General features: G+C 44.1%; 1 protein-coding gene across 1 annotated transcript; it reads right to left on the reverse strand.

The window, feature by feature from the left end:
- Positions 1 to 20,250: 20,250 nt before the first annotated feature.
- LOC144284367 (uncharacterized) lies at positions 20,251 to 24,329 on the reverse strand. The gene is made up of 5 exons (XM_077848832.1): positions 24,117 to 24,329; positions 22,665 to 22,858; positions 22,025 to 22,084; positions 20,925 to 21,118; positions 20,251 to 20,698 (listed from the first exon to the last, which is right to left on the reverse strand). Exons 1-5 carry the CDS (start codon positions 24,252 to 24,254, stop codon positions 20,364 to 20,366), a joined length of 921 nt encoding a protein of 306 aa, XP_077704958.1. The 5' UTR covers positions 24,255 to 24,329; the 3' UTR covers positions 20,251 to 20,363.

Consider the following 24,329-nt stretch of genomic DNA (forward strand, 5'->3'; position numbering starts at 1 on the left):
ACAAAGAGGGATCCTAGAATAGTGCCGAAAATGACAGCCTGAAAGCAGACAGCACCTGGAGGGATACTAATGGCCACGCTCTACCAAACCAATCTACAAACCAGTCATTACAGCATGTCGGATAGTGGAATCCAAGCAACATGTTTAATTGTATTATAAATACACATAGCATAAATTTACCATTTTAATCATTTGTAAGTGAACAATTCAGTGGCATTAAGTACATTCACATTGCTGTGCAATCATCACCACCATCCAACTCCAAGACTTTCATCATCCCAAATAGAAACTCTGTACCCACTAACAATAACTCCTCCTCCCCTGGGGACCTTATTTTGTTTTCCATCGCTATAAATTTTCCTGTTAATGGCACCTCATGTAAGTGGAATCATATAATATTTGTCCTTTTGTGTCTGGCTTACATCATTTAGTATATATTGTCAAGATTCATCCATGTTTTAGCAAGTATCAAAATTTCATTCCTTTATGTCCACTCTCACCACTGTTAATTACCATGGTACTGGAAGTCCTACCCACAGAAATCAGACAACAAAAAGAAATAAAAGGCAACCAAATCAGCAAGGAAGAAGTAAAACTTTCACTATTTGCAGATAACATGATACTCTATATAGAAAACCCAAAACAGTCCACAAAAAAAAAAAAGATGGAATTGATACATGAATTCAGTAAAATTGTAGGATCAAATTCAACACACAGAAACCTGTTACATTACTATACACCAATAATGAAACAATAGAAAAAGAAATTAAGGAGTTGATCCCATTTACAATTGCACCAAAAACATTAAGATACCTGGGAATAAACCTAATCAAAGAGGTGAAAGATGTGTATTCAGAAAACTATAAAACACTGAAGAAAGAAATTGAAGATGATGCACAGAATTGGAAAGGTATTCCATGCTCATGGATTGGAAGAACAAATGTTATTAAAATGTCTATACTACCCAACACAAACTACACATTTAATGTAATTCCCATCAAAATAACCCCAGCATTTTTCACAGAGCTAAAACAATCCTAAAATTTATATGGAACTACAAAGATTCCAAATAGTTGAAACAACCTTGAAAAACCAAAGCAAAGCTAGAGATGCCACAATACCAGACTTCAAGTTATATTACAAAACTAGTGATCCAAACAGTATGGTGCTAGCACAAAAATGGATACAGAGATCAATAGAACAGAACAAAAAACCCAGAAATGAACCCACAGCTATATAGTCAATTAGTTTTTAACAAAGCAGGAAATAATATTCAAAGGGAAAAAGTCTCTTCAACAAATGGTGGGAAAACTGTTTAGCTACATGCAAAAGAATGAAACTGGACCACTTTTGTACACCATACACAAAAATAAATTCAAAATGGATTAAAGACCTGAATGTGAAACATGAAAACCGAAAAACTCTGGAAGAGAACACAGTCAGTAACCTCTTTGACATTGACCAGAGCAAATTCTCTCTAAATATGTCACCTGAGGCAAGAGAAACAAAAGCAAAAATAAACTACTGGGACTTCATCAAAATAAAAAGGTTTGCACAGCGAAGGAAACAACAAAACGAAAAGACAACATACAGGATGATGTTGCAAATGACATATTTGATAAACTGTTAGGATCCAAAATATATATAGAACTTAAAAAACTCAACACCCAAAAAACAAATAATCCAGTTAAGAAACAGGCAGAAGACATGAATAGACATTTTTCCGAAGAGGACATACAGTAACCAACAGACACATGAAAAGACGCTTAACATCACTTATCATCAAGAAAATACAAATTAAAACTACAATGTGCTATCTCTTCACACCTGTCAGAATGTCTACAATCAATAATACAAGAAACAACAGGTGTTGGCAAGGATGTGGAGAAAGAAGAACCCTCTCACACTGTTGGTGGGAATGCAAACTGGTGCAGCCATTGTGGAAAACAGTTGGAGTTTCCCCAAAATATTAAAAATAGAACTGCACTACAATCCCACAATTGTACTACTAAGTATTTACCCAAAAAGTACAAAAAACACTAATTCAAGGGGATATATGCTCCTCAATGTTTACACTAGCATTATCAACAATAGCCAAACTATGGAAATAGCCTAAGTGTTCACTGACCAATGAATGGATAAAAAGATATTATATATATATACATACATATATATATTCCATATATATGAAATATTACTCAGCCATACAAAAGAATTAAATCTTGCCATTTGCAACAACATGGTTGGAGCTAGAGAGTGTTCCCTAAGTAAGTCAGTCAAGGAAAGACAAATACCATATGATTTCACTCATATGTGGAATTTAAGAAACAAAACAAATGAACAAAGGGAAAAAAGAGAGAGAGACAAACCGAGAAACAGACTCTTAACTACAGAAAACAAACTGATAATTATCAGAGGGGAGGTGGGTAGGGGATGGGTGAAACAGGTGATAAGAATTAAGAAGTACACTTGTGATGAGCACCAGGTGTTGTATGGAAGTGTTGGACCACTATATCATACACCTGAAACTAATATAACACTGCATATTAACTAGCTGGAATTTAAATAAGAACTTAACAATTTTTTCATTTCTCTTTATGGTTGAATAATATTCCATTCTGTGTATATACCTACCACCTTTTGTTTATTCATTTATCTATCAATGGACTTTTGGGTTATTTCTATCTTTTGGCTATTGTGAATAATGCTGCTATGAACATGCATGTGCAACATCTGTCTGAATCCCTGCTTTCAATTATTTTATGTATATATCCATCTGTGAATGAGATTACTGAATCATATGGTAATTCCATGCTTTAGTTGTTCAGGAACTAGAATACTATTTTCCATATCAGCTTCACCATTTTGTATTTCCACCAGTCATGCACAAAGGTTCCAATTTCTCCATATCCTTGCTAACACTTGTTGTTCTCCTTTATTTTTAATAATAGCCATCCTAGTGGGTATAAAATGTGTTATTTTTAAAGCCATTATTGTGATTCTAACGTGTAACCAGGAAAAAAAAAGTATGAATCTGAGGATCAATTTTTCATCTGGGTGAAATGAGAAATAAAACCTACCTTGAAGAGGGACACCTGGGTGGCTCAGTGGTTGAGCGCCTGCCTTTGGTTCAGGTCGTGATTGAATCCCACACTGGGCTCGCCATGGGGAACCTGCTTCTCCTTCTGCCTATGTCTCTGCCTCTCTCTGTGTGTCTCTCACAAATAAATAAATAAAATCTTAAAAAAAAAAACAAAAACCTGTCTTGATGGATTGATGTGATGCTCAAATGAGTGACTAACAAAAGACAATCAACAAATGTTGGGTCCCTCTCTCATCCCCTTAGATTTCTACTAAACTTCCTCCCTCAATGTCCAGAAAAACTCTGTGAAGTTTTAAACTATGTAGATTTGACATAGGGCTGATTTTAACTTCTGTTTTGCTTTACCTATAGGTCCTGCAACAGATGCCAAATGTGTCCTCGATTACATCTAAATAGCACTACACCTGCACCCAGCTTTCCTTTCAAATTAAGTACTCATCAGCTCTATTATTAAACAAACAAGGAGCAGCTGTAATGCTCATGGAACCAGTGGGATTATACTTTAAAATTATATCTCTGCCAAGAGTTTTAGTTTATTGAATAACCCCAACAAGTTGTCCAGTTAAATTAATAGAATACTTTGGTCCCATAAAATCCTGAAATATTTGGCAAACAGAGGCAACAAAATATTTTGCAAGTAAAGCATACATGTAGGACACCTTAGAAATGCTTTTGGAGATAAGCAATGAAGGCATTTATTTTTAATTAGTGTGTTTTTTTTTTTTCATCTCTCAACCACAACCATGGCTTACTTAGTTCATTGGTTGAATACTCATTGCATGTCCTTTGTAAAATGCTGAGGATCTGCAATAATGTCATTACTGGGATGTTACTGGGCATCTGGAAGAAGGCCCCAAGAACCACAAACCAATCAGTCAACTATTTAATAGCCAAGTATCTGCAACAAAACACTGAACAATTGACTTGCAACAAAGGTAAAATCAAACTACATTAAAGAACAGGTGTTTGAGCTGGACTTTCTACAATGTGCTCCACAATCATGGATCAATGAAATACTGGAAAACCCAAACCAATTGTGGCTCACCACTATATGTTTATCATATGGTATCACAATGTGGCAAGTCAAAACAAAATAACTATATGAAGTGGTTTTCAGAGCCAAGTCAAAAAATTTGTTAAACCAAAGAAAACTTGAAATTTTCAGTTTGCTCAAATTAAACAAGTTACAGATTTCACATGCTCTTCTATATAAACCATAACTTTTGAAAAGTCAGCCTTAGGTAAAATTCAGAAGTAAACAGTTTTGATTGTCAGGCTTCCCCTCCCCAGGCTCCCTCCCTTATATTTCACTTTCTTTCCCTTCTGGGTGTCACAGATGCTGTAAGTGAATCCATCAGGTGACCTAAAGTGTACTAGCCAGTTGGGAAAGTTCTCTCTAAAGAACTAAAAAGGCTGAGACCTAAACCAGAGATTCTCAAACTTTCTTATGCACATAGCTTACCTGAGGACTTCATTTTGGTGTAGATTGTGATTTATTAGGGTTACAGTAAAAGACTGAGTCCTAACAAGCATCCCCAGATTCCCAGGCTGCTGGCCTGAGACACCATTTAGAATAGCAAGGATACAAGTGAATGCTAGCCAATAAGGGAGAGTGAGTATATCACAGCTCAGGCAGCCCAGACTAGGCCACCTCAGGGATCTGAGAAAAGAGTAACGTGGCTGAGACAGATGAGTGCTGGTGTGAGAGATGAGGCTGAAAAAGGAGATAGAAGCTGGTCAATGTGTTAAGTGCCTACTAGGTAGTGGGCCCTGGGCTAGGCCCTGGGTAAACAGCAATAAATAAAGCATATCTAGTCCCTGTATCCTTAGAGCTTGCAGTCTCACAGAATTACCTTGTAGGTGGGAAATCATTAAAGATATATATTTTTTTTTTTTAACTTATTTATGTAAGTCACACAGAGAGAGAGAGAGAGGCAGAGACACAGGCCGAGGGAGAAGCAGGCTCCATGCACCGGGAGCCCGACATGGGATTCGATCCCGGGTCTCCAGGATCGCGCCCTGGGCCAAAGGCAGGCGCCAAACCGCTGCGCCACCCAGGGATCCCTCATTAAAGATTTTTAAACAGAGAAGAGACATGATCTAATTGAAATCTTTAAAATACCTCTCTGAATGGTCTGTAGAGAATGTAGTGAAGGGGCACAGGGTCTTTACACAGGTAAGTAAGACTATATTAGGTCATGTAGGGAGACCCTAATCAACATGACTGGTGTCCTCATAAGAAGAGGAGATTAGGACACAAACAGAGGGATAACAATATGAAGACACAGTGAGAAGTGGCCATCTATGCCAAGGAAAAGAGCCTCCAAGGAAACCAAACCTGAAGACATCTTGATCTTGGACTTCCAGCCCCCAAAACTGTGAGAAAATAAATTTCTATTGTTTAAGCCACTCAGTCTGGGGTATTTTGTTACACCAGTCCTAGCAAACTAATACAGTGACCTTAGCAAAAGTAGCGCAATGGACTTGGTGAAAGTGAAAGCCAAGTTGGCCTGGATAAAAGAATGAAAGGAAAATGAGGAAGGGGAGGTAGTAAAAGTATAATATTCTTGAGGAACCTTTGGCATGGAAGGAGAGGATGATGGCTTGGTAGCAAGAAAGACATGCAGAGTCAAAGGAAGGGTCTTTCCAAGGCGGAAGATAACAACTTTTAAATGAAAGATTTAGATTTGCATGCTGACAGAAAGCATCAAGGTGAGAGATTGAAGATGTGGATGAGAAATTGAAAAAACAATGAACAGAATCCCTGAAAAGCCAGGTAAAGAAGGAACCCAGAGATCCTGTAAAATCCTGTAAAAGGATCTTTTACCAGAAGAAGGATACTTCTTCCATGGCACCAGGATTGCAGAAGTTTATAAATGACAGGTAATATTATAACTAATTACAGAGCTGTATGCCTTTCAATACACTTGGTTGTACATTATCTAAGACAGTCATTCTGTGAATTAAGAGGGACAAAGGTGCCTACATTTTGCATATGAAGAGAAAGAGAACAGAAAGATGAAATGATTTGCTTGAGGTCATACAGTGGGTTAGTCATACTATCAGCTTTAGATCACAGGGCTCCTGACATTATTTCGCACCAGAAATGTAGACTGAATTAGATGCAGCATCAATTAATATATTTTTAAAGCTTCAAAATTAGAAAAATCTTAGTAAGGTTTTTACTGATTAAAGTATACATCAGCCCTCAAAATGTTTTGTTACACGAATCACAAAACCCAAGGAGAGGTTCCCTTTTCCGTTTATTTGCATGAGTGAAATAGCTCTGGGTCAAACAGAGGAAATTCGAAGAGAGTAAGATTATTTTGGAGTGATGAAATTCAAGCTAGCACAATAGGTGCACGGAGTTCTAATTAAGTGAAAAATGAAGTTCAAAATGAATTTTCAGGAATCTGAGATTGGGAGGAGGGGAATGAAAATGACGCAGAATCAGAAGGGCTGGGCAGGGAATAGGAGAACCATCAATTAGAAAAGCTCTTCAAATTCAAATGGACTATTAAAAGCATGGAATCCCTAAGACTCAACTCCAACTGGGAAAAACTCTGAAGAAAATGATCTCCCGCTCCCATGAGATAGCAAACATGATTTAGGTAAAAAGCTTTTAGTTTTATGGCTGGGGAGGTAGCAATAAAGAAAATGAACTTCCTGCCAGTGATTCTTTTTCAAGCCCTGCCAATTCCTGTGTCTGGGGAAACTATAAAGAATATCCAGCCTCATGTTAAAAGAATTGCCGCAGATCTCCAGCTTACCTGCCTGTTCACGCTCGGAACATCCGTAAGCCCATTCCTAGCCCAACCTGGAAGGGACAGGGCCAGGAGTTCCCGTGCTGTTCTTCAGCTTCAGCTACACTGTCTGTGCGTCAACAAACCAGGGCCATGGGCAGTAGGTGCTAGAAAGGCACAGATTGCTAAAGCAAACGGCTGATGAAAAGCAGAATCTTTTCTCTTTGGCAGCAATACCAATACCATGAAGCACGTTTCTTTTGCAGCTTTCCAAACCACTTCAAAAGCAAGTTTTCTGGTGTGGATCAAGAAAGCTAGGCAAATTGTCCCCAAGCGCATAGCCACCAGCCAAGATATGATGAGGAAAGGCAGTTGACCAAAGCTCAGGCTGCGGTGCACTCCTTCTCAGAGCCCTGTTGAACTCGGACAGGCATGGCAAGCATTTGAAGAAGGCAGAGTGGATTTTTGTGGTCTCCAGAGAACCCAAATGTGGCCAGTCCCCCTGGACCCCTGGCACCACCCTCCCCCAGCCCCTGCCCACTTCATGAAGGCCTGCCCAGCCTTGCTATCCCCACATGTGTCTTTTGTCCCTGTCAAAACTGAGCAGTGCAGAGTCTGTTTCCCTTTTGAGTATATGACGAATGAAAGGATTTGGTAAGTCTGTTAGGTGAACTTCGGTGAGCTAGGATGCAACAGGAAGTGCTCAGATAAAAAGGCTGAAAACTGTCAGCAGAAGGGAGAAAGGGAAAGGACAAAAGCTGGGAAGGAATGTGTTTTGTTTTGCAGAACCAGCAGTTCTGGCCAAGAAAGTTCCCAGCTGGGTGTTTCAGCTGATAGCCCCTGGCTAGGTGTGTCTCCCCTGACATCCTCTGCATGAGCCAGTTCGAGCTGGATTGGAGCTGACTACCTGCACGGAAGCCCCTCCCCTCCCCCCCCCCACTTGTCCTGAAGTTACCTGTAGCTCATTATAATCCAAAGATCTCCTCATCTGGGCAGGGTTTTGCACAATTTATTGAGCAAACGATGTACTCACTAGCATGCTGACACACTAACATGCACAACTGAACCAGAAGTTCCTTAACGTAAATGCAAGCTCCCCACCTCCACCCCCTAATACTCTGAGTGAAAGCTTCCTAGACTAACCCTTTGGGCAGACAGTGCTGTGAGAGCGCTGTCCCTGCCTCCTAACTTATAACAAGTAATAGAAAGTCCTTTGTTTCCAGCACTTCCTTGGGTTGTGTTCAGTTTGATGAACTCCACGCAGCAAACCCCTCGAGCTTGGTTACACTTCTACTCATGGTTTCATGAACACTGCACAACGACAGATTTGCTAACAAGTACCAAACTCAATTAGGTTGAACAAACCTCTGAGACCTAAATGTAAGATCTGAGGTGGGTTTTTACAATTTATCTCTGTCTCTGTCTCTCTCTCTCTGTTGGTCCTTTCTTCTTTTAACTTTTCATAGAAATTCTTAAATTTATTCCAAAAAGGATACATGTATGACATTTGAACGAATATGGAAAGTCAACAAGACAAAGAATTTAGAGACAGTCTTTCAGAACCCCACAAATTACTTGGTTTATCAACGAAACCGTCCCCTGTGCCTATCTTAAGCTCCAAACCTCTACTTTCAACTGCATAGTTTAAAATGGTAGTTCACCTGAGTGTGAAATCTAGTCGAAGATGAATTTCCGAAAACTAAGGATTTGGAAGAATCGAGGAAAGAACTCTCTGGTGAAGAGATGGCATAAATGTGGTGGTCTGCAGTTAGAAGTGCTGCAAACCTCAGCACCAACTTTTCCTAATTGGAATTCTTAGTTTCTCTGAACCTCAGTTTCATCATCTCTAAAATGGGACTAGAACATGTACCTCAGAGTATTACTGTGAGGGTCGAATGTTGAAGACACTCAAAATGATTTAATGTGGCCAGTACTTAACATTGAAAAAATATTAATAGCCTTCCACACTCCCATCTCCAAATAGTGGGATTTCTGATAGACCAGAGAGGGTTCCCAGTGGTCCTATAGGTGCTGGTCTAATTTACCACAAACCAATCAGGAAGTCTGCCTTAGACCAAAGTGCCGCTTTTATGAAAGTCTAGAAGTTGGTGAAGAACAAGGTGGGGTGCAGGAGAAGAAGACAATCAATGTTCCTACAAGAAGATGATAAAGGATTTGCTTCATAGTATAGTATAGTTCTTTCACTATACTTGTGTCTCAAAACTCCATTTAGATTTCAGTTTCACAAAGGAAATACAATTTGTTATAATGGAAGTGATTAAGATGGTATCCGGCAGGAACAAATTTCCCCGAGATGTCCCTAAGAAAGAAACATAAATAACACTTTATTACTACCTGGATATTTTCTCCAAGCACAGAGAGGTCTAATGAGCTGAGCTTAAACCTGGAAGGATTTTGTTACTAACGTGGTCTATTGCCAGAGCAGGCCAGAGACCTCCTCCATCTACTTCTCCCCAAACCCAAGTCCAGTCTTAGATCTGGCCACCCTGGTAGGTAGAGGACTGAAACACCTGTCAGAGAAGAGGCAAAGGAAAACAGCCAGAGACTGGTCTCAATGATGCCAGGGGAACATACCTAGGTGTTGGTGTTTTTTTTGTCTTTTGTTTTTGTTTTTCTATATTTGATTGTATGTTTGGTAAAAGAGGAATCCTTCAAATGATACTTCCACATTGACGATACCACAGAACTGGTTCTTATCTCACTATGAATATTAAAGATTTCAAAGAATTTCTTATCTGTGCTATGGTGCCTTTTTCACAGATTAATAAAGCTGCTACCCAAAAAGAAGTGAGATTTCAAATGAAAAGATGTTAGCACTCCTGGGGACTTAAAAAATATGGTAAGAGAATGGTAAACACGTCCTGGAATCAGATTGACTTGATTCAAGTCCCAGCTATACCACTTATTAACTCTGCAACCTTGGGCAACTCTCAAATTTAGTTCCTCTGCAAAATTGGAACAGTGAGAGTGGCCAACAATAGGGTTTCATGTGGATTAAACTGAATAATGTATATAAAGCACTTAGCATCAGCTTTGTTCATAAATTCTTCTGAATGATTTCAAAGTATATGCCTTTACCAACAGTGTTATAAAGCCTCCTATAAAAGATTAAGCTATTAGGAGTCTTGTGGATGTCATTCTGTAAAAATCCTATAAATATAATAGAGTAAGAATAAACAAATCTTAAAAAAAAAAGAATAAACAAATCTTTACAGGAAATAGTCAAGTATGCTGTTTTTAACAAGTCCAGATGGACAGTTTGGACAATAATCAAGGCATAATTTTAAGTCTTTCTCTAGGAGCTAGATTTTTACCCAGGGGACACTGGTTGTTACCAGATAAAGGTGCTATGAACTGCATGTTTGTGTCCTCCCAAAATTCATAGTTTGAAGGCTTAACCTACAATGGAGTGATATTAGGAGATTGGGCTTTGGGAAGGTAATTATGTTTAGATGAGGTCTTGAGGTAGGGAATGCACAATGGGCTTAATGTTCTCATACGAAGAGAAAGAGACTAGAGTCTTCTCGGCCATGTTGAGGATACAAGACAGCTACCAGCAAACCTAGAAACAGGTCTCACCAGGCATGGGATCCACCATGATATTAGACTTCCCAGCTTCCACAATGAAAGAAATAAATGTTTATTGTTTAAACCACTGAGTCTATGAGAATGTGTTATAGCAGCTCAAACAGACTAAGATTTAAGGATTCTCTTTTTTTAGAAAAATACAGTTTAGTTACAGCCACCTCTCACCCTGAGAGGCTGTGTCCTCCTTCCTCTCTTGAAGTGGAAGCTCTGGAGCTCTTGCTCCATGGAGCCAACCCCTTGGCCCACATCTGAAGAGTTTGTCTCTGCACCTTTGGGGAACTTCTGTCTAACTTGGACAATCAAAGAACGTTTGTTAATGAAATTAAACACCTCAGAATGAGGTCACAGACTCAGCCAGAAAGCCCAGATTCTGGTGTCAGTGTTGCCTTCAGAATGCACATTAACAGCATGTTTGGCCCTAAGCACTGATCATTTGGCCATAACCTCTGGCCAGTGGCCTCTCTATCCCAATGCCCGTCAGCCTAACCCCCTGTCAGCCTTGGCCTTCGCCTAGTGCCAGGCCTGCTGTGGCCACCAGCAACTCAGACAAAGTCAGAACATGATCTGCTGGCTCCCAGTCCAAGGTCTCCTCTCTCAACTCCACCAGTACATATATTAAACTGCTAGGCTTGCTTCATTTTCGATTTCTCACTTTGCCACTTGGAATTTTACATTCTGAAAATCCTGACCTCCCAACATTCCATAATCCTCTGGAAAGTGACACAGCAAATATGCTGCATGCACAGTGCAAACAGAAGTTTATTTCCTTTTTCCATCATCTAAAAAGCACATAAGGTAATTTCTAAACCAGCAGTAAAATCTATTTATAAAGAAAGCTGATTTGTTTTCTGCACTTTCTAGCACAGAGGTTCAATTTATTTCCTTACCATAAAAAGAGCCATTACTTTTTTTAAACAATCATAGTTAGTGCATTTTAGAAATGTTTTAATTTCAAAAAAAAAAAAATCAACTTGCAAATTACAGTGTAAATAGCTTTCTTAAAATGGCCCCATTTTAGACCTAGTTTGCTGATTGATGATTTCGCTATGCTTCAAGGCAGATGATTTCACAGTCATTGGGTATATAATATAATGATGTTTTTATAAGGCTGTTAGTATCACTAAAAACATAATTATTATAAATGAAATTATAAGGAAAAAGGGGAAATCTTCACTCTGACATTGCTCAATTTTGAGGTTAACTTATTGCTAAAAATTGTGTTTCTACAAGAAAAGCCCTACACATTTCCTTCTATGGGACAAATCTAATAGGACCCTAAAAAACCCAATAATTATAAAATAGGAACTATGGTAATTTTTTAGAGTACTTTGTGTTCCTGGGAAGCTGCACCTTGTGTTACTAGAAAGGAAACAGTACCACCTTGTGGACAAATAAGAAAGAACATGGATACATTTTGCTAATAGTATCCAGTTATATCAAAAACAGCACTTTTTACGTTTGCGTAGTCCTTCCTCCACAAGAAGTAGTGTCACATTTATATTTAAAGGACAGCATAGGGATGCCTGGGTGGCTCAGCAATTGAGTATCTGCCTTTGGCTCGGGGTGAGATCCTGGGGTCCTGGGATCAAGTCCCACAGTAGACTTCCTACATGAAGCCTGCTTCTCCCTCTACCTGCCTCTGTGTGTGTGTGTGTGTATGTGTGTGTGTGTCTCATGAATAAATAAAATCTTTTAAAAAATAAAAATTAAAAAATAAAGGACATGATGGTATTGCTTATAGAGATTTATCAATGATCCCAAAATGTATTCAGGGGGACACATCACCTGAATGTAGCTACTGACTGACTCTTGAAATTCCATATGTGGGTGGGGAAAAAAAGATACAGATTTCTTCGAATGTATCAAACTTAGAAGACAAACAAAAAAGGCTTTAATCAGGCAGTATCAGTGACATCCATTAGCGCAGTTCCTAATTCATGGTAATATCGTAAACTAAAACGGCAAATCCCAGCAACAAAAGGAAAAGGAAATAAGGGCTCAAACTCCACCTCCACGCTCCTGAACTGGCCACCAGTTAACAAAGCCCCCAACCCCTGCTTTACCCTCTCAACTCCCCTTCCCTCCAGGGTCCAGGGAAAACTGACCTGTCAGAACTTTTGGAGTTGCTTTTGAACCAAGGCATAAAGGAAGGCTGGCTCTCCAGCCCAGGGCTGGAAGCTTACAGCACAGGGATATATGCCTCTGGCGCCTCCCTCTATCCTGTGCATCTGCAGGTAGCAGAAAAGCAAAACACCAGAGAGGGTACCCTGACCTTTTTATCTGTCCACCCTTTGCTGTCTGTTTGACCAAGTCCCAGGAGGGGCTGGTGCTCAGTACTTCATCAGAGATCCAGGCAATTTGCTCCTATGGTCACACACCTTCAAACTTCCCACTTCTTCCACAGAGAGAGGTTTTCTCCTCCTCCTGTCCAGAGGGAATGGCCCCTTACATCATACCTTTAATCAAGACATTCCCCTCAGCCTGACTAAACTTTAGACAGACTCCTTCCTGACACTAGGCCCCTGACCTTTCCTTAGAGCATTTACTTTAGAAAACTTATGACTATAAATTATTTCTATCGTTTTGAGATGTAAATCACTTTTAAAGCCTCCTGCCAGTTTTACAACCCAAAATATCTTTCTCAAGGATCTGGGAGCCATGCCTTTGAAATGTAGTCCTCATGAGAGATAGCATCCCTATCTCTCAGTCTCTGTAGGGGGTGGGGCTAACTTTGGTGGGTGCCTTGCTCCAAGTTATAAAACTACTTTCTGTTACAGAGATACGGGAAAGCTTATTTTTCCCTCAGTTAAACCCAATTAGCAAACACAGATGGTCCATGATTTCCTTTGCACCCTACCTCTTAAAATCCCTATGACCCTTTGTTTCAGTGAGGTTGAAATCAGACTGGATTCTCATCTCCCTCCCCTACTGCAACAGCCTTGCATAAAGTCTTCCTTACAGGTTCTTTGCCTGGTGCAAATTTTTCCTTTGGCACTTCCATCCTCTCTAACTAAAATTTACAGTCAAATCCTTATAGGATGCTGTGCAGCCAAACTTGACTCTTGAATATGCAAAAAGAGCCCATTAGGATTTTTAAACCCATATCATCCTCAATAAATTGTTTCTCAAAATTATCGTCTTGTTATAGATTTCAAGTTCTTATCTTGGAATTGACAAGGATACTACTTAATTTTAATAAGTTTCTACCTCCTTTCATTTCTACTATCACAGTCCTGATGCTTTCCATGGCAATGGATGCCTCTGGCTGAGCAAGGGAAATGTCAGAACAGAGCACAGAAAAATCTCACTAATATATTTAATAAAGTTACCTTCATTTAATATGGGTAGCCTAACTTAACATACTCAACATTCCTATGAGGTAGATGCTATTATTATTCCAATTTCATGGGAAATTAAGATGTATATCTTCTAAATGCCCAGCTTAAGTTGCATGTCATGATAGATATGGCAGGAACACAAAGAAGCAAATACATTAGAACTGGAGGAAAGAGGAGGATTGGAGGGATGTATCTAGGTTGATAAGGGAAGGATAAAAAATAAAAGTAGGAGAAGCCAAATTCTTGTAACAAAAAGGAATGGTCAGGATACTGCAGTCTTAGTAAGATGGAAGAGAAGGTGAATTGGCAGTAAGAAAACTGAGTCAAAAAAAAACAGAGACATTAGAGACCACAACATTGGGTGTAGGTCTCAGTTATTGAAGAGTTAAGTTTATAGCCATGGGAGTGTGTAGCTCAACTGAAGTGGAAGGAAAGTCAATGGATGATTTTTTTAATATATTTTTTTTTGTTGAAGTTCAATTTGACAACATATAGTGTAACACCCAGTGCTCATCCCATCAAGTGCCCCCCTCAAGTGCCTGTCACCCAGTCACCCCATCTACCTGCCCACCTCCCCTTCCACTATCCTTTGTCCATTTCCCACAGTTAGGAGTCTCTTATGTTTTGTCACCCTCTCTAATTTTTCCCACTCATTTTCCCTCCTTTCTCCTATAATCTCTTTCACTATTTCTTATATTACCCGTATAAGTGAAACTATATAATGTTTGTCGTTCTCTGATTGACTTACTTCACTCAGCATAATACCCTCCAGTTCCAACCACATCGAAACAAATGGTGGGTATTTGTCATTTCTAAAGGCTGAGTTATATTCCATTGTATACATAGACCACATCTTCTTTATCCATTCATCTTTCAATGGACACTGAGGCTCTTTCCACAGTTTGGCTATTGTGGACATTGCTGCTATAAACATCGGGGTGCAGGTGTCTCGGTCTTTCACTGCATCTGTATCTTTGGGGTAAATCCCCAGCAGTGCAATTGCTGGGCCATAGGGTAGTTCTATTTTTAACTCTGAGGAACCGCCACACAGTTTTCCAGAGTGGCTGCACCAGTTCACACTCCCACCAACAGTACAAGAGGGTTCCCCTTTCTCCGCATCCTCTCCAACATTTGTGGTTTCCTGCCTTGTTAATTTGCCCCATTCTCACTGGTGTGAGGTGGTATCTCATTGTGGTTTTGATTTGTATTTCCCTGATGGCAAGCGATGCAGAGCATTTTCTCATGTGCTTGTTGACCGTGTGTAAGTCTTCTTTGGTGAAATTTCTATTCATGTCTTTTGCCCATTTCATGATTCGATTGTTTCTTGGGTGTTGAGTTTAATAAGTTCTTTATAGATCTTGGAAACTAGCCCTTTATCTGATATGTCATTTGCAAATATCTTCTCCCATTCTGTAGGTTGTCTTTTAGTTTTGTTGACTGTATCCTTTGCTGCGCAGAAGCTTTTTATCTTGATTAAGTCCCAATAATTCATTTTTGCTTTTGTTTCTCTTGCCTTCATGGATGTATCTTGCAAGAAGTTGCTGTGGCCAAGTTCAAAAAGGGTGTTGCCTGTGTTCTCCTCTAGGATATTCATGGATTCTTGTCTCACATTTAGATCTTTCATCCACTTTGAGTTTCTCTTTGTGTATGGTGTAAGAGAATAGTCCAGTTTCATTCTTCTGCACATGGCTGGCCAATTTTCCCAGCACCATTTATTGAAGAGACTATCCTTTTTCCAATGGATAGTTTTTCCTGCTTTGTCAAATATTAGTTGACCATAGAGTTCAGGGCCAATTTCTGGGTTCTCTATTCTGTTCCACTGATCTATGTGTCTGTTTTTGTACCAGTACCACACTGTCTTGATGATCACAACTTTGTAGTACAACTTGAAATCCAGCACTGTGATGACCCCGGCTTTGGTTTTCTTTTTCAATATTCCTCTGGCTATTCAAGGTCTTTTCTGATTCCACACAAATCTTAAGATGATTTGTTCCAACTCTGAAGAAAGTCCATGGTATTTTGATAGGGATTGCATTGAATATGTAAATTGCCCTGGGGAACATGGACATTTTCACAATATTAATTCTTCCAATCCATGAGCATGGAATATTTTCCCATCTCTTTGTGACTTCCCCAATTTCTTTCAGAAGTGTTCTGTAGTTTTTAAGGTATAGATACTTTACCTCTTCCTCTAAAAAATAAATTTATTATTAAAAAAAAAGATACTTTACCTCTTTGGTTAGATTTATTCCTAGGTATCTTATGCTTTTGGGTGCAATTGTAAATGGGATTGACTCCTTAATTTCTCTTTCTTCAGTCTCATTGTTAGTGTATAGAAATGCCACTGATTTCTGGGCATTGATTTTGTATCCTGCCACACTGCCAAAATGCTGTATGAGTTCTAGCAATCTTGGAATGTAGTCTTTTGGGTTTTCTATGTACAGTATCATGTCATCTGCAAAGAGGGAGAGTTTTACTACTTCTTTGCCAGTTTGAATGCTTTTTATTTCTTTTTGTTGCCTGATTGCTGAGGCTAGGACTTCCAGTACTACGTTGAATAGCAGTGGTGAGAGTGGACATCCCTGTCTTATTCCTGATCTTAGGGGAAAGGCTCTCAGTTTTTCCCCATTGAGAATGATTTTTGCTGTGGGCTTTTCATAGATGGCTTTTAAAAGACTGAGGAATGTTCCCTCCATCCCTACACTCTGAAGAGTTTTGATCAGGAATGGATGCTGTATTTTGTCAAATATTTTCTCTGCATCTATCGAGAGGATCATATTGTTCTTGTTTTTTCTCTTGTTGATGTGATCTATTACGTTGATTGTTTTACGAGTGTTGAACCAACCTTGCATCCCGGGGATAAATCCCACTTTGTCATGGTGAATAATTTTAATGTACTGTTGGATCCTATTGGCTAGTATCTTGTTGAGAATTTTTGCATCTGTGTTCATCAGGAATATTAGTCTATAATTCTCCATTTTGGTGGGTCTTTGTCTGGTTTTGGAATCAAGGTGATGCTGGCCTCATATAATGAGTTTGGAAGTATTCTGTCCCTTTCTATCTTTTGCTTTAGTAGAATAGGTTTATTTCTTCTTTAAACATTTTATAGAATTCCCCTAGGAAGCCATTTGGCCCTGGACTTCTGTGTGTTGGGAGGTTTTTGATGACTGCTTCAATTTCCTCACTGGTTATTGGCCTGTTCAGGTTTTCTATTTCTTCCTGTTCCACTTTTGGTAATTTGTGGTTTTCCAGAAATGCATCCATTTCTTCTATATTGTCCAATTTATTGGCGTATAGCTGCTCATAATACGTTTTTAAAATTGTTTGTATTTCCTTGGTATTGGTTGTGATCTCTCCTTTTTCATTCATGACTTTATTAATTTGAGTCTTTTTTCTTTTTAGTAAGGCTGGCTAATGGCTTATCTATCTTATTAATTCCTTCAAAGAACCAACTTCTGATTTTGTTAATCTGTTCTATAGTGCTTCTGGTCTCTATTTCATTGAGTTCTGCTCGAATTTTTATTACATCTCTTCTTCTTCTTGGTGTAGGTTTTACTTGCTGTTCTTTCTCCAGTTCCTTTAGGTGCGAGGTTAGCTTGTGTATTTGAGTTTTTTCCAATTTTTTGAGAGAGGCTTGCATTGCGATGTATTTCCCTCTTAGGACCACTTTTGCTGTATCCCAAGGATTTTGAACGGTGGTATCTACATTTTCATTAGTTTCCATGAATCTTTTTAATTCTTCTCTAATTTCCTGGTTGACACATTCATCTTTCAGTAGGATGCTCTTTAACCTCCATGTGTTTGAGTTTCTTCCAGATTTCTTCTTGTGATTAAGTTCTAGTTTCAAAGCATTGTGGTCTGAAAATATGCAGGGGACAATCCAATCTTCTAGTATCATTGAGACCTGATTTGTGACCCAGTATGTGGTCTGTTCTGGAAAAAGTTCCATATGCACTTGAGAAGAATGTGTATTCAGCTGCGTTCGGATGAAAAGTTCTGTAGATATCTGTGAAATCCATCTTGTCCAGTGTATCATTCAAGGCCCTTGTTTCTTTGGTGATGTTGTGCTTAGAATATCTGTCATTTGCAGAAGGTACCGTGTTGAAGTCTTATACTATTAATGTATTATTATCTAAGTATCTCTTTACTTTGGTTATTGATTGATATACTTGGCAGCTCCCACATTAGGGGCATAAATATTCATGATTGCCAGGTCCTGTTGTTGGATAGATCCTTTAAGTATGATATAGTGTCCCTCTTCATCTCTTACTACAGTCTTTGGGATAAACTTTAATTTATTTGATATGAGGACTGCTACCCCAGCTTTCTTTTGAGGACCATTTGAATGGTAAATGTTTCTCTACCTTTTCATTTTTTAGGCTGGAGGTGTCCTTAATTCTCAAATGAGTCTCTTGCAGACAGAAAATAGATGGGTCTTGTTTTTTATCCAGTCCAAAACCCTACATCTTTTGATGGGATCATTTAGCCCATTCACGTTCAGAGTAACTATTGAAAGATATGAATTTAGTGTCATCATAATACTTATTCAGTCCCTGCTTTTGTGGATTATTTCTTTGGGCTTCCTCTTTCTTTTACGGGGTCCCCCTTAGTATTTCTTGCAGAGTTGGCTTTGTAGCCATGTATTCTTTCAGTTTCTGCCTATCTTGGAAGCTCTTTATCTCTCCTTGTATTCTGAATGACAGCCTTGCTAGATAAAGTATTCTTGGCTGCATGTTCTTCTCATTTATACCCTGAATATATCCTGCCAGCCCTTTCTGGCCTGCCAGGTCTCCGTGGAGAGGTCTGCTGTTAATCTGATATTTCTCCCCATATAAGTTAAGAATCTCTTTTCTCTCACTGCTTTAAAGATTTTCTATTAATCTTTGGAATTTGCAAGTTTCACTATTAAATGTCGAGGTGTTGAATGGTTTTTATTGATTTCGAAGGGGGGACCGCTCTATCTCCTGGATCTGAATGCCTGTTTCCCTCCCCAAGTTAGGGAAGTACTCAGCCATGATTTGTTCAAATATACTTTCTGGTCCTCTCTCCCTCTCAACGTCTTCTGGAACCCCAATTACACATAGATTCTTCCTTCTGAGGCTTTCATTTATTACCTTAGCCTTTCCTCATGGTCTCTAAATGGTTTTTCTCTTTTTTTCCTCAGCTTCCTTCCTTACTATCAACTTGTCTTCTATGTCACTCACTCTTTCTTCACCTCATTAAGCCTTGTCGTTAGGACCTCCAGTTTGGATTGCATCTCATTTAACTGATTTTTAATTTCAGACTGATAAGATCTAAAACCTGGAGTTAAGATCTTTAGAGTCCTTTATGTTTTTTCCAGAGCCACCAATATTTTATAATTATGTTTCTGAATGGGCTTTCTGATATCAAATTATAATCCATATGCTGTAACTCTGTGGAAAAGTGTACTGTTTCTGATTCTTTCTTCTGTGGTGAATTATTCCTTCTAGTCATTTTACTCAGTGCGGAGTGGCCAAAAACAAGTTGTACTGGAATAATGAGAAAAAGAGAGAGAGAAAAAAAAACAAAAGAAAAAATAAAAAAGAAAAAAAAGGGGGGTGGGGAAACAACAGAAACAAACAGAAAAGAAAAAAACAAGGGGGAGTATCCTCTGATTCTATATACTGTAAATCCCTCAACTTCCCCTGGAACTTTCCAGTGCTGCTTGGTCAATACCTTGCTTTTCCCCTGACCTTCTAGCTGGTCTTCTAGGGAAGGGGCCTGCTGTGCTGATTCTCAGGTGTGTGCACCTGGGGAGCTCCCCAGGCCCCTGCCAGGTGTATGGCTCAGTGGGAGTTGTTTATCTGTGAGGCCCCGGGATCCCTGGGTGGCGCAGCGGTTTAGCGCCTGCCTTTGGCCTAGGGCGTGATCCTGGAGACCCAGGATCGAATCCCACGTCGGGCACCCGGTACATGGAGCCTGTTTCTCCCTCTGTCTATGTCTCTGCCTCTCTCTCTCTGTGTGTGTGACTATCATAAATAAATAAATAAATAAATAAATAAATAAATAAATAAATAAATAAATAATTATCTGTGAGGCCCCTGCTCAGTCCCAGGTACAGGGTGACACCAGGAGGGACAACAACAGTGGGGGCGGCCAGCTGTGCAGCTCTGGAGTCAGCTCCCGCCGTGACTACTGCAGCTCCCAGTGTGCAGGGGCCTGGATGCTCCAGGGGCGGGCCCGCCAATCTGTACAGCTCGGGCCGCCCGGGGGCAGGAGCCACCTGGCTGTCCTGTGTCCTCCCGGCCTCTGCCTGACCTGGGGGAGCACCCGATCCTGGGCTGTGTCCCCCGGCCCCTGGGCTCTGGGACCTGTGACACTGTGAATGGACCTAAAGTGTAGGTCCACGATGTATAATTTAAAGCATCAGAGTGAATTTTGTTTGAAGTTAACTTATACTTTATTACAATAAAACTCATAAGGCATTTTACAGGTTAAAGAAAAACTCAAAATATAGAAACAGTGAAATGACACGGGAAGGGCAAGCCTCCGTTGGGCTGCAGGCATGACGAGCCGCGTGGTGGGAGCTGGGGCGGGCTCCCGAGGTGGTCAGGGGGCTGCGCAGAGGTTGAAGCCAGTTGTCCCGGAGGCAATTGGCGGCTCTGGCACTCTGGGGACCCCGATTGCAGGTGCCAGGGCCTGCTCCTCCTCCGGGGTGGCCGCAGGTGCACGTGGCTCGTCCAGGGCGCAGCCGTGATCTAGAGCAGTGACCACTATCTGCAGGGGCTTCGCCTCCCCAGCTGGCACCTCAGCTGGGGCCAAGCCCTCAGCCCCAGCAGCCAGGGCGGCCTCGAGCACTTCAGGCCCATCCGAGGCAGCAGGCCCCACAGTTGGGGCTGGGGCGGGCTCCGGAAGTGCTTCAGGGTCTTTTGCTCGGGCCGAAGCTGTAGCTCCAAGAAGACAAAGTATCACCACCAGGACGGACTTTCCACGTCCCTCCCAAATCAAGGACACTCTTCCAACCGCTCAAAGAGCCCTGGGAGGTGTCCCCAGCCTGCAGCTCGTGGGGATGGGGTGTGAGCCGAACCCCTGCTCCCGGCCCAGCTGCACGGACGCTGGATCCGTGGGGCCCACCCTGTCCCCAGCTCAGCCACCCCCAGGCCTCCTCACCCCCAGCCTCTGGCTCCGCTGCATGGAGGCGTCTGAGTTGTTGCAGGTAACGCCGGGCACGGAGCTCCACGTCTGTGCCTGGCATGCGCTGCCTTATGAATTCCAGAATCTTCTTCAGGGAGGCAGATTGGGGGAGCCGACAAAAGTCCTCCTGATAATAGTCCATCCATATCTCCAGGATGCAGCAGATGGCCCTGGGGAGGGACAGGTGGGCACAGGGGTCAGAAGACAGGGCTCCCTCACACCGAGGTGTCCCGGGGAAGCCCTGCAGGACCCGGGGCCTCGGCCTCCCGTGCGGGGCTGTCAGAGGCCAGTCCTGCTCCTCGTCCACCTGCCACCTGGCGGTCCTGCCTGCCACAGGCCTGCTCCCCGAGGAGGGGCTGGCACGAAGCCTCTGTGCGGGGGAGCCCACGCCCAGCGGTGTGACCATCACGGTCTTTGCTGGGAAGCGGGGCTCCCTCCTCAGCCTGGCTCCCTGCCCACTTGCCCCTTGAATCCACCGGCAGGCGTCCGGGGACGGGGGGCGTCTGGCCTGTCATTGCCCTCACTGCACACACTGTCGCTCTGGGAAGGTCCAAGCCAGGAGGGCTCGGGCTCTGTGTCCTGCCAGGCCTTGCCAGGAGCCACCCGGGACCTCCACTTTCCCTCCCTGTGGCTCTGCGCTGCCTCCCTCATGAGGGGCCCCGGGGGGTGTCCTTCCACTGACTCTAATCTGCCGTCTCCCACGGGGCCAGGGCCACCGGGTCTGTGAGCCCTCAATGGCCCTCGTGGCAACCTGCTGTGCACTGGGTCCAGGTGCCACCAGATTGGGGAGTGCGATGCTCCCCACCCCCTCTGCTCTGGGTCCCAGGTGTGGGGCAGACAGAGGGCTGGGAGGGGCGGGCATGGAGAAAGTCTCCCTTAGGGGTCCCAGTGCTCTCCCACCAAGCCCACACCCTATTCACGGCTCTCCTTTCCTCCTTTCCCGAGGGCCCTTAGACCTTTACCCTGTCACGGGAATTGCAGAAGTGTGGGGTGAGGGTCCAGCACCCCCGGCCCACAGCCCCCTCGCTGCCCTCCTGGAGAGGGAAGGCCCTCGGGCAGGGGCCGGAGTCACTCACAGTTTCCAGCGCTGCAGGACCGCGTCGTCGCCACCACACGCAGCTGCGATGCACCCATATCTAGGGGAGGGCGGGGGCATCCCACGAATCATCCTGTGGCCGCGACCTCTCACCGTGGGGGCTGTCACCTCTGACCCCCGACTAGGCCGGAGCCCCGGGGGCCGTCAGCTCTGTGCGGGGGGCCACGGGCAGCCCCCGGAGAAGCGCCCGCACCTGCCCGGGCCTCCTGAATGCTTGAGCATGAAAGGCTCCGGCCAGGCCCACGGCCGATATCTGAGTGGGCCTGGGCGCCCGGGGACCCCGGGGTCCCCCTGTGTGGTTGCCCCAGGACACAGCCCCCCGATGGACTCTCCAACCTCCCTTTCAATGCGAAAAGAGGCCAGCTCAGGACCCTGGTGACGGTGTGGAGGAGGCACAGGCCCCGTCACGGGGGAGGAGGACGGCTGCGGAGCACAGGCACAGCCCCTCTGGCCGACCCGCCACAGGCCAGGCCCCGGGGCTGCCCTCCGGGACCCCACTGTGCCCTGGGGGACTCTGCTCCAGGCGGGGGAGCGGCCCGAGGCCGGGCAGCTCAGAACCATTCCCAGCCTCCCCACCAGCAGGTGGCCCACCCCTGGGCTGCGGAGGCGCAGGTGCTCACTTCGTAAACAGCAGATCCAGCACCTCGTCGGTGGTGGCAAATCCATGACAGTTGTCTAAAAAGATGAAAACGGAGATGACATCCCTGCGCAGCAAGGCGGGCAGCAGTTGTTGGAATTCCTGCTCCAGCAGCTCCGTCCGGCTGGGCTTCGTCGGGCAGATGGGAGGCGCCTTCCCGGCCGAGGCCCTTGCACCCTGAGTTGGGACAGAGGGGACGTGCATGGAGCCGCCGGGAGGCCTGGGGTGGGAGCGCAGCCCGCAGCCCGAGCTCTCGGGGGCCGTGGGGGGCAGGAGTGCCCACGGCAGGAACCCGGGCCTTGATGCCTGTGGCTCAGTCACTTAGCCTCTGACTCTGGGCTGTGGCTCGGGTCGTGGCCTCAGCACCCTGGGATCCCGCCCTGGCAGGCCCTGCGCTTGGGGCCCAGTCTGCTTCAGGAGCCTGGGTCTCCCTCTCCCCTCCCTGCTCTCTGCCTGTCTCTTACACAAACAAGACAAACTATCCGATAAAGAAACAATCTTAGAGGATAAATGTTCAAAAAAGTTTGGATCAGTACAAGGACCTCAAGAGACACAGAGAGACAGAGACCGAGAGAGACAGACACACAGACAGAGGGAGAAGCAGCCCTGGTGCAGAGAGCCCGAGGCGGGACTCGATCCCGGGCCTGCGGGGTCAGGGCCTGGGTGGAAGGCAGGCGCTAAACCCCTGGGCGACCAGGCCGCCCCTGAAGGCTCTGCTCTGATATTCCTACACCTCTGTGCACAGGGACTCTGCATCTGGCCCAGGCAGGGGCAGGGCCCTGGGGCAAGTGTGGGGAGCAGGGGAATGCAGACTCATGTGGGAGCAGGAGTGTAGGGGGGAGCCCAGGGGAGTAGCAGGCTGGCTTCTGGGACCCGGGGCCCTTCGTGCCGCATCGGGGACCCGGGTGTCGGGGGTGCCCCGGCCCCTGCACTCATTTGAGCCCGCGCTGGCCTCTGTTAGCTGCGCAGGGCACTTCCCAGTTCCTCGAGGCGGTGGGGCAGAGCACCCCTTCCTCCCGCTCGCGCCCCCTGTCCCGGGTGGAGCTCTGTGGAGACAGTGCCTGGCAGCCAGGCAGGAGGCCTCAGCGCCCGGTCCGGCCGCCTCGGCTGGGCCGCACCCCCAGCTGCCCCCATCCAGACACACCACAGCACAGGCTGCACCCCCCTCCCCCAAGGAGAGCAAAGGGATGCGGCTGCAGGGCCTCGGGGGGACTCTGGGGCGGGTAAGAGGACCTCAGGAGCCCTGTTTGCACCCTGCCCACCTTGACCTCAGGGTGACCCTGAAGGGATCACCGGGGAACCTGCCGCCCTGCAATGTCCCCCAGCCTGGATGCACCTGCCCACACATCCCTGTTTCCCGGAAGCTGAAGAGGAGGGGATGGGGCCACCCAGGATGGCTGGCACAGGGGGCCTGGCCTGGCCTGCTCTGGGTTACCTGACGGCGCCTCCTGATAAACGCCCTGAGGCGTTGGTTTTTATGCTGGAGCCAAAGCCTACAGCATTGGAACAAGCGGCACCCCTGGGGTTCCTGGGAGCCAGAGCCCCCAGAGGTGGGCCGGCAGCAGGAGAACATCTTCCAGGAGCGGATGTCTCCAGCCAAGTGAGCCTGAGGTGGGGCTGCACTAGATGCGGTTGCCTGGTTACGGGG

Source organism: Canis aureus, chromosome 15 (genome assembly GCF_053574225.1).
Source record: "Canis aureus isolate CA01 chromosome 15, VMU_Caureus_v.1.0, whole genome shotgun sequence".
NCBI lineage: Eukaryota > Metazoa > Chordata > Mammalia > Carnivora > Canidae > Canis > Canis aureus.

Bases quoted from the DNA above. Each gene is read 5' to 3' on its own strand.
- LOC144284367 (XM_077848832.1), bottom strand. From the start codon at position 24,254: ATGTTCTCCTGCTGCCGGCCCACCTCTGGGGGCTCTGGCTCCCAGGAA. The intron at 21,119-22,024 runs GTGAGTGACTCC...GTCCCTCCCCAG, and splicing joins GTCCTGCAGCGCTGGAAACT to GGCCATCTGCTGCATCCTGG. The intron at 20,699-20,924 runs GTGAGGAGGCCT...TTGGAGCTACAG, and splicing joins AGCGGAGCCAGAGGCTGGGG to CTTCGGCCCGAGCAAAAGAC.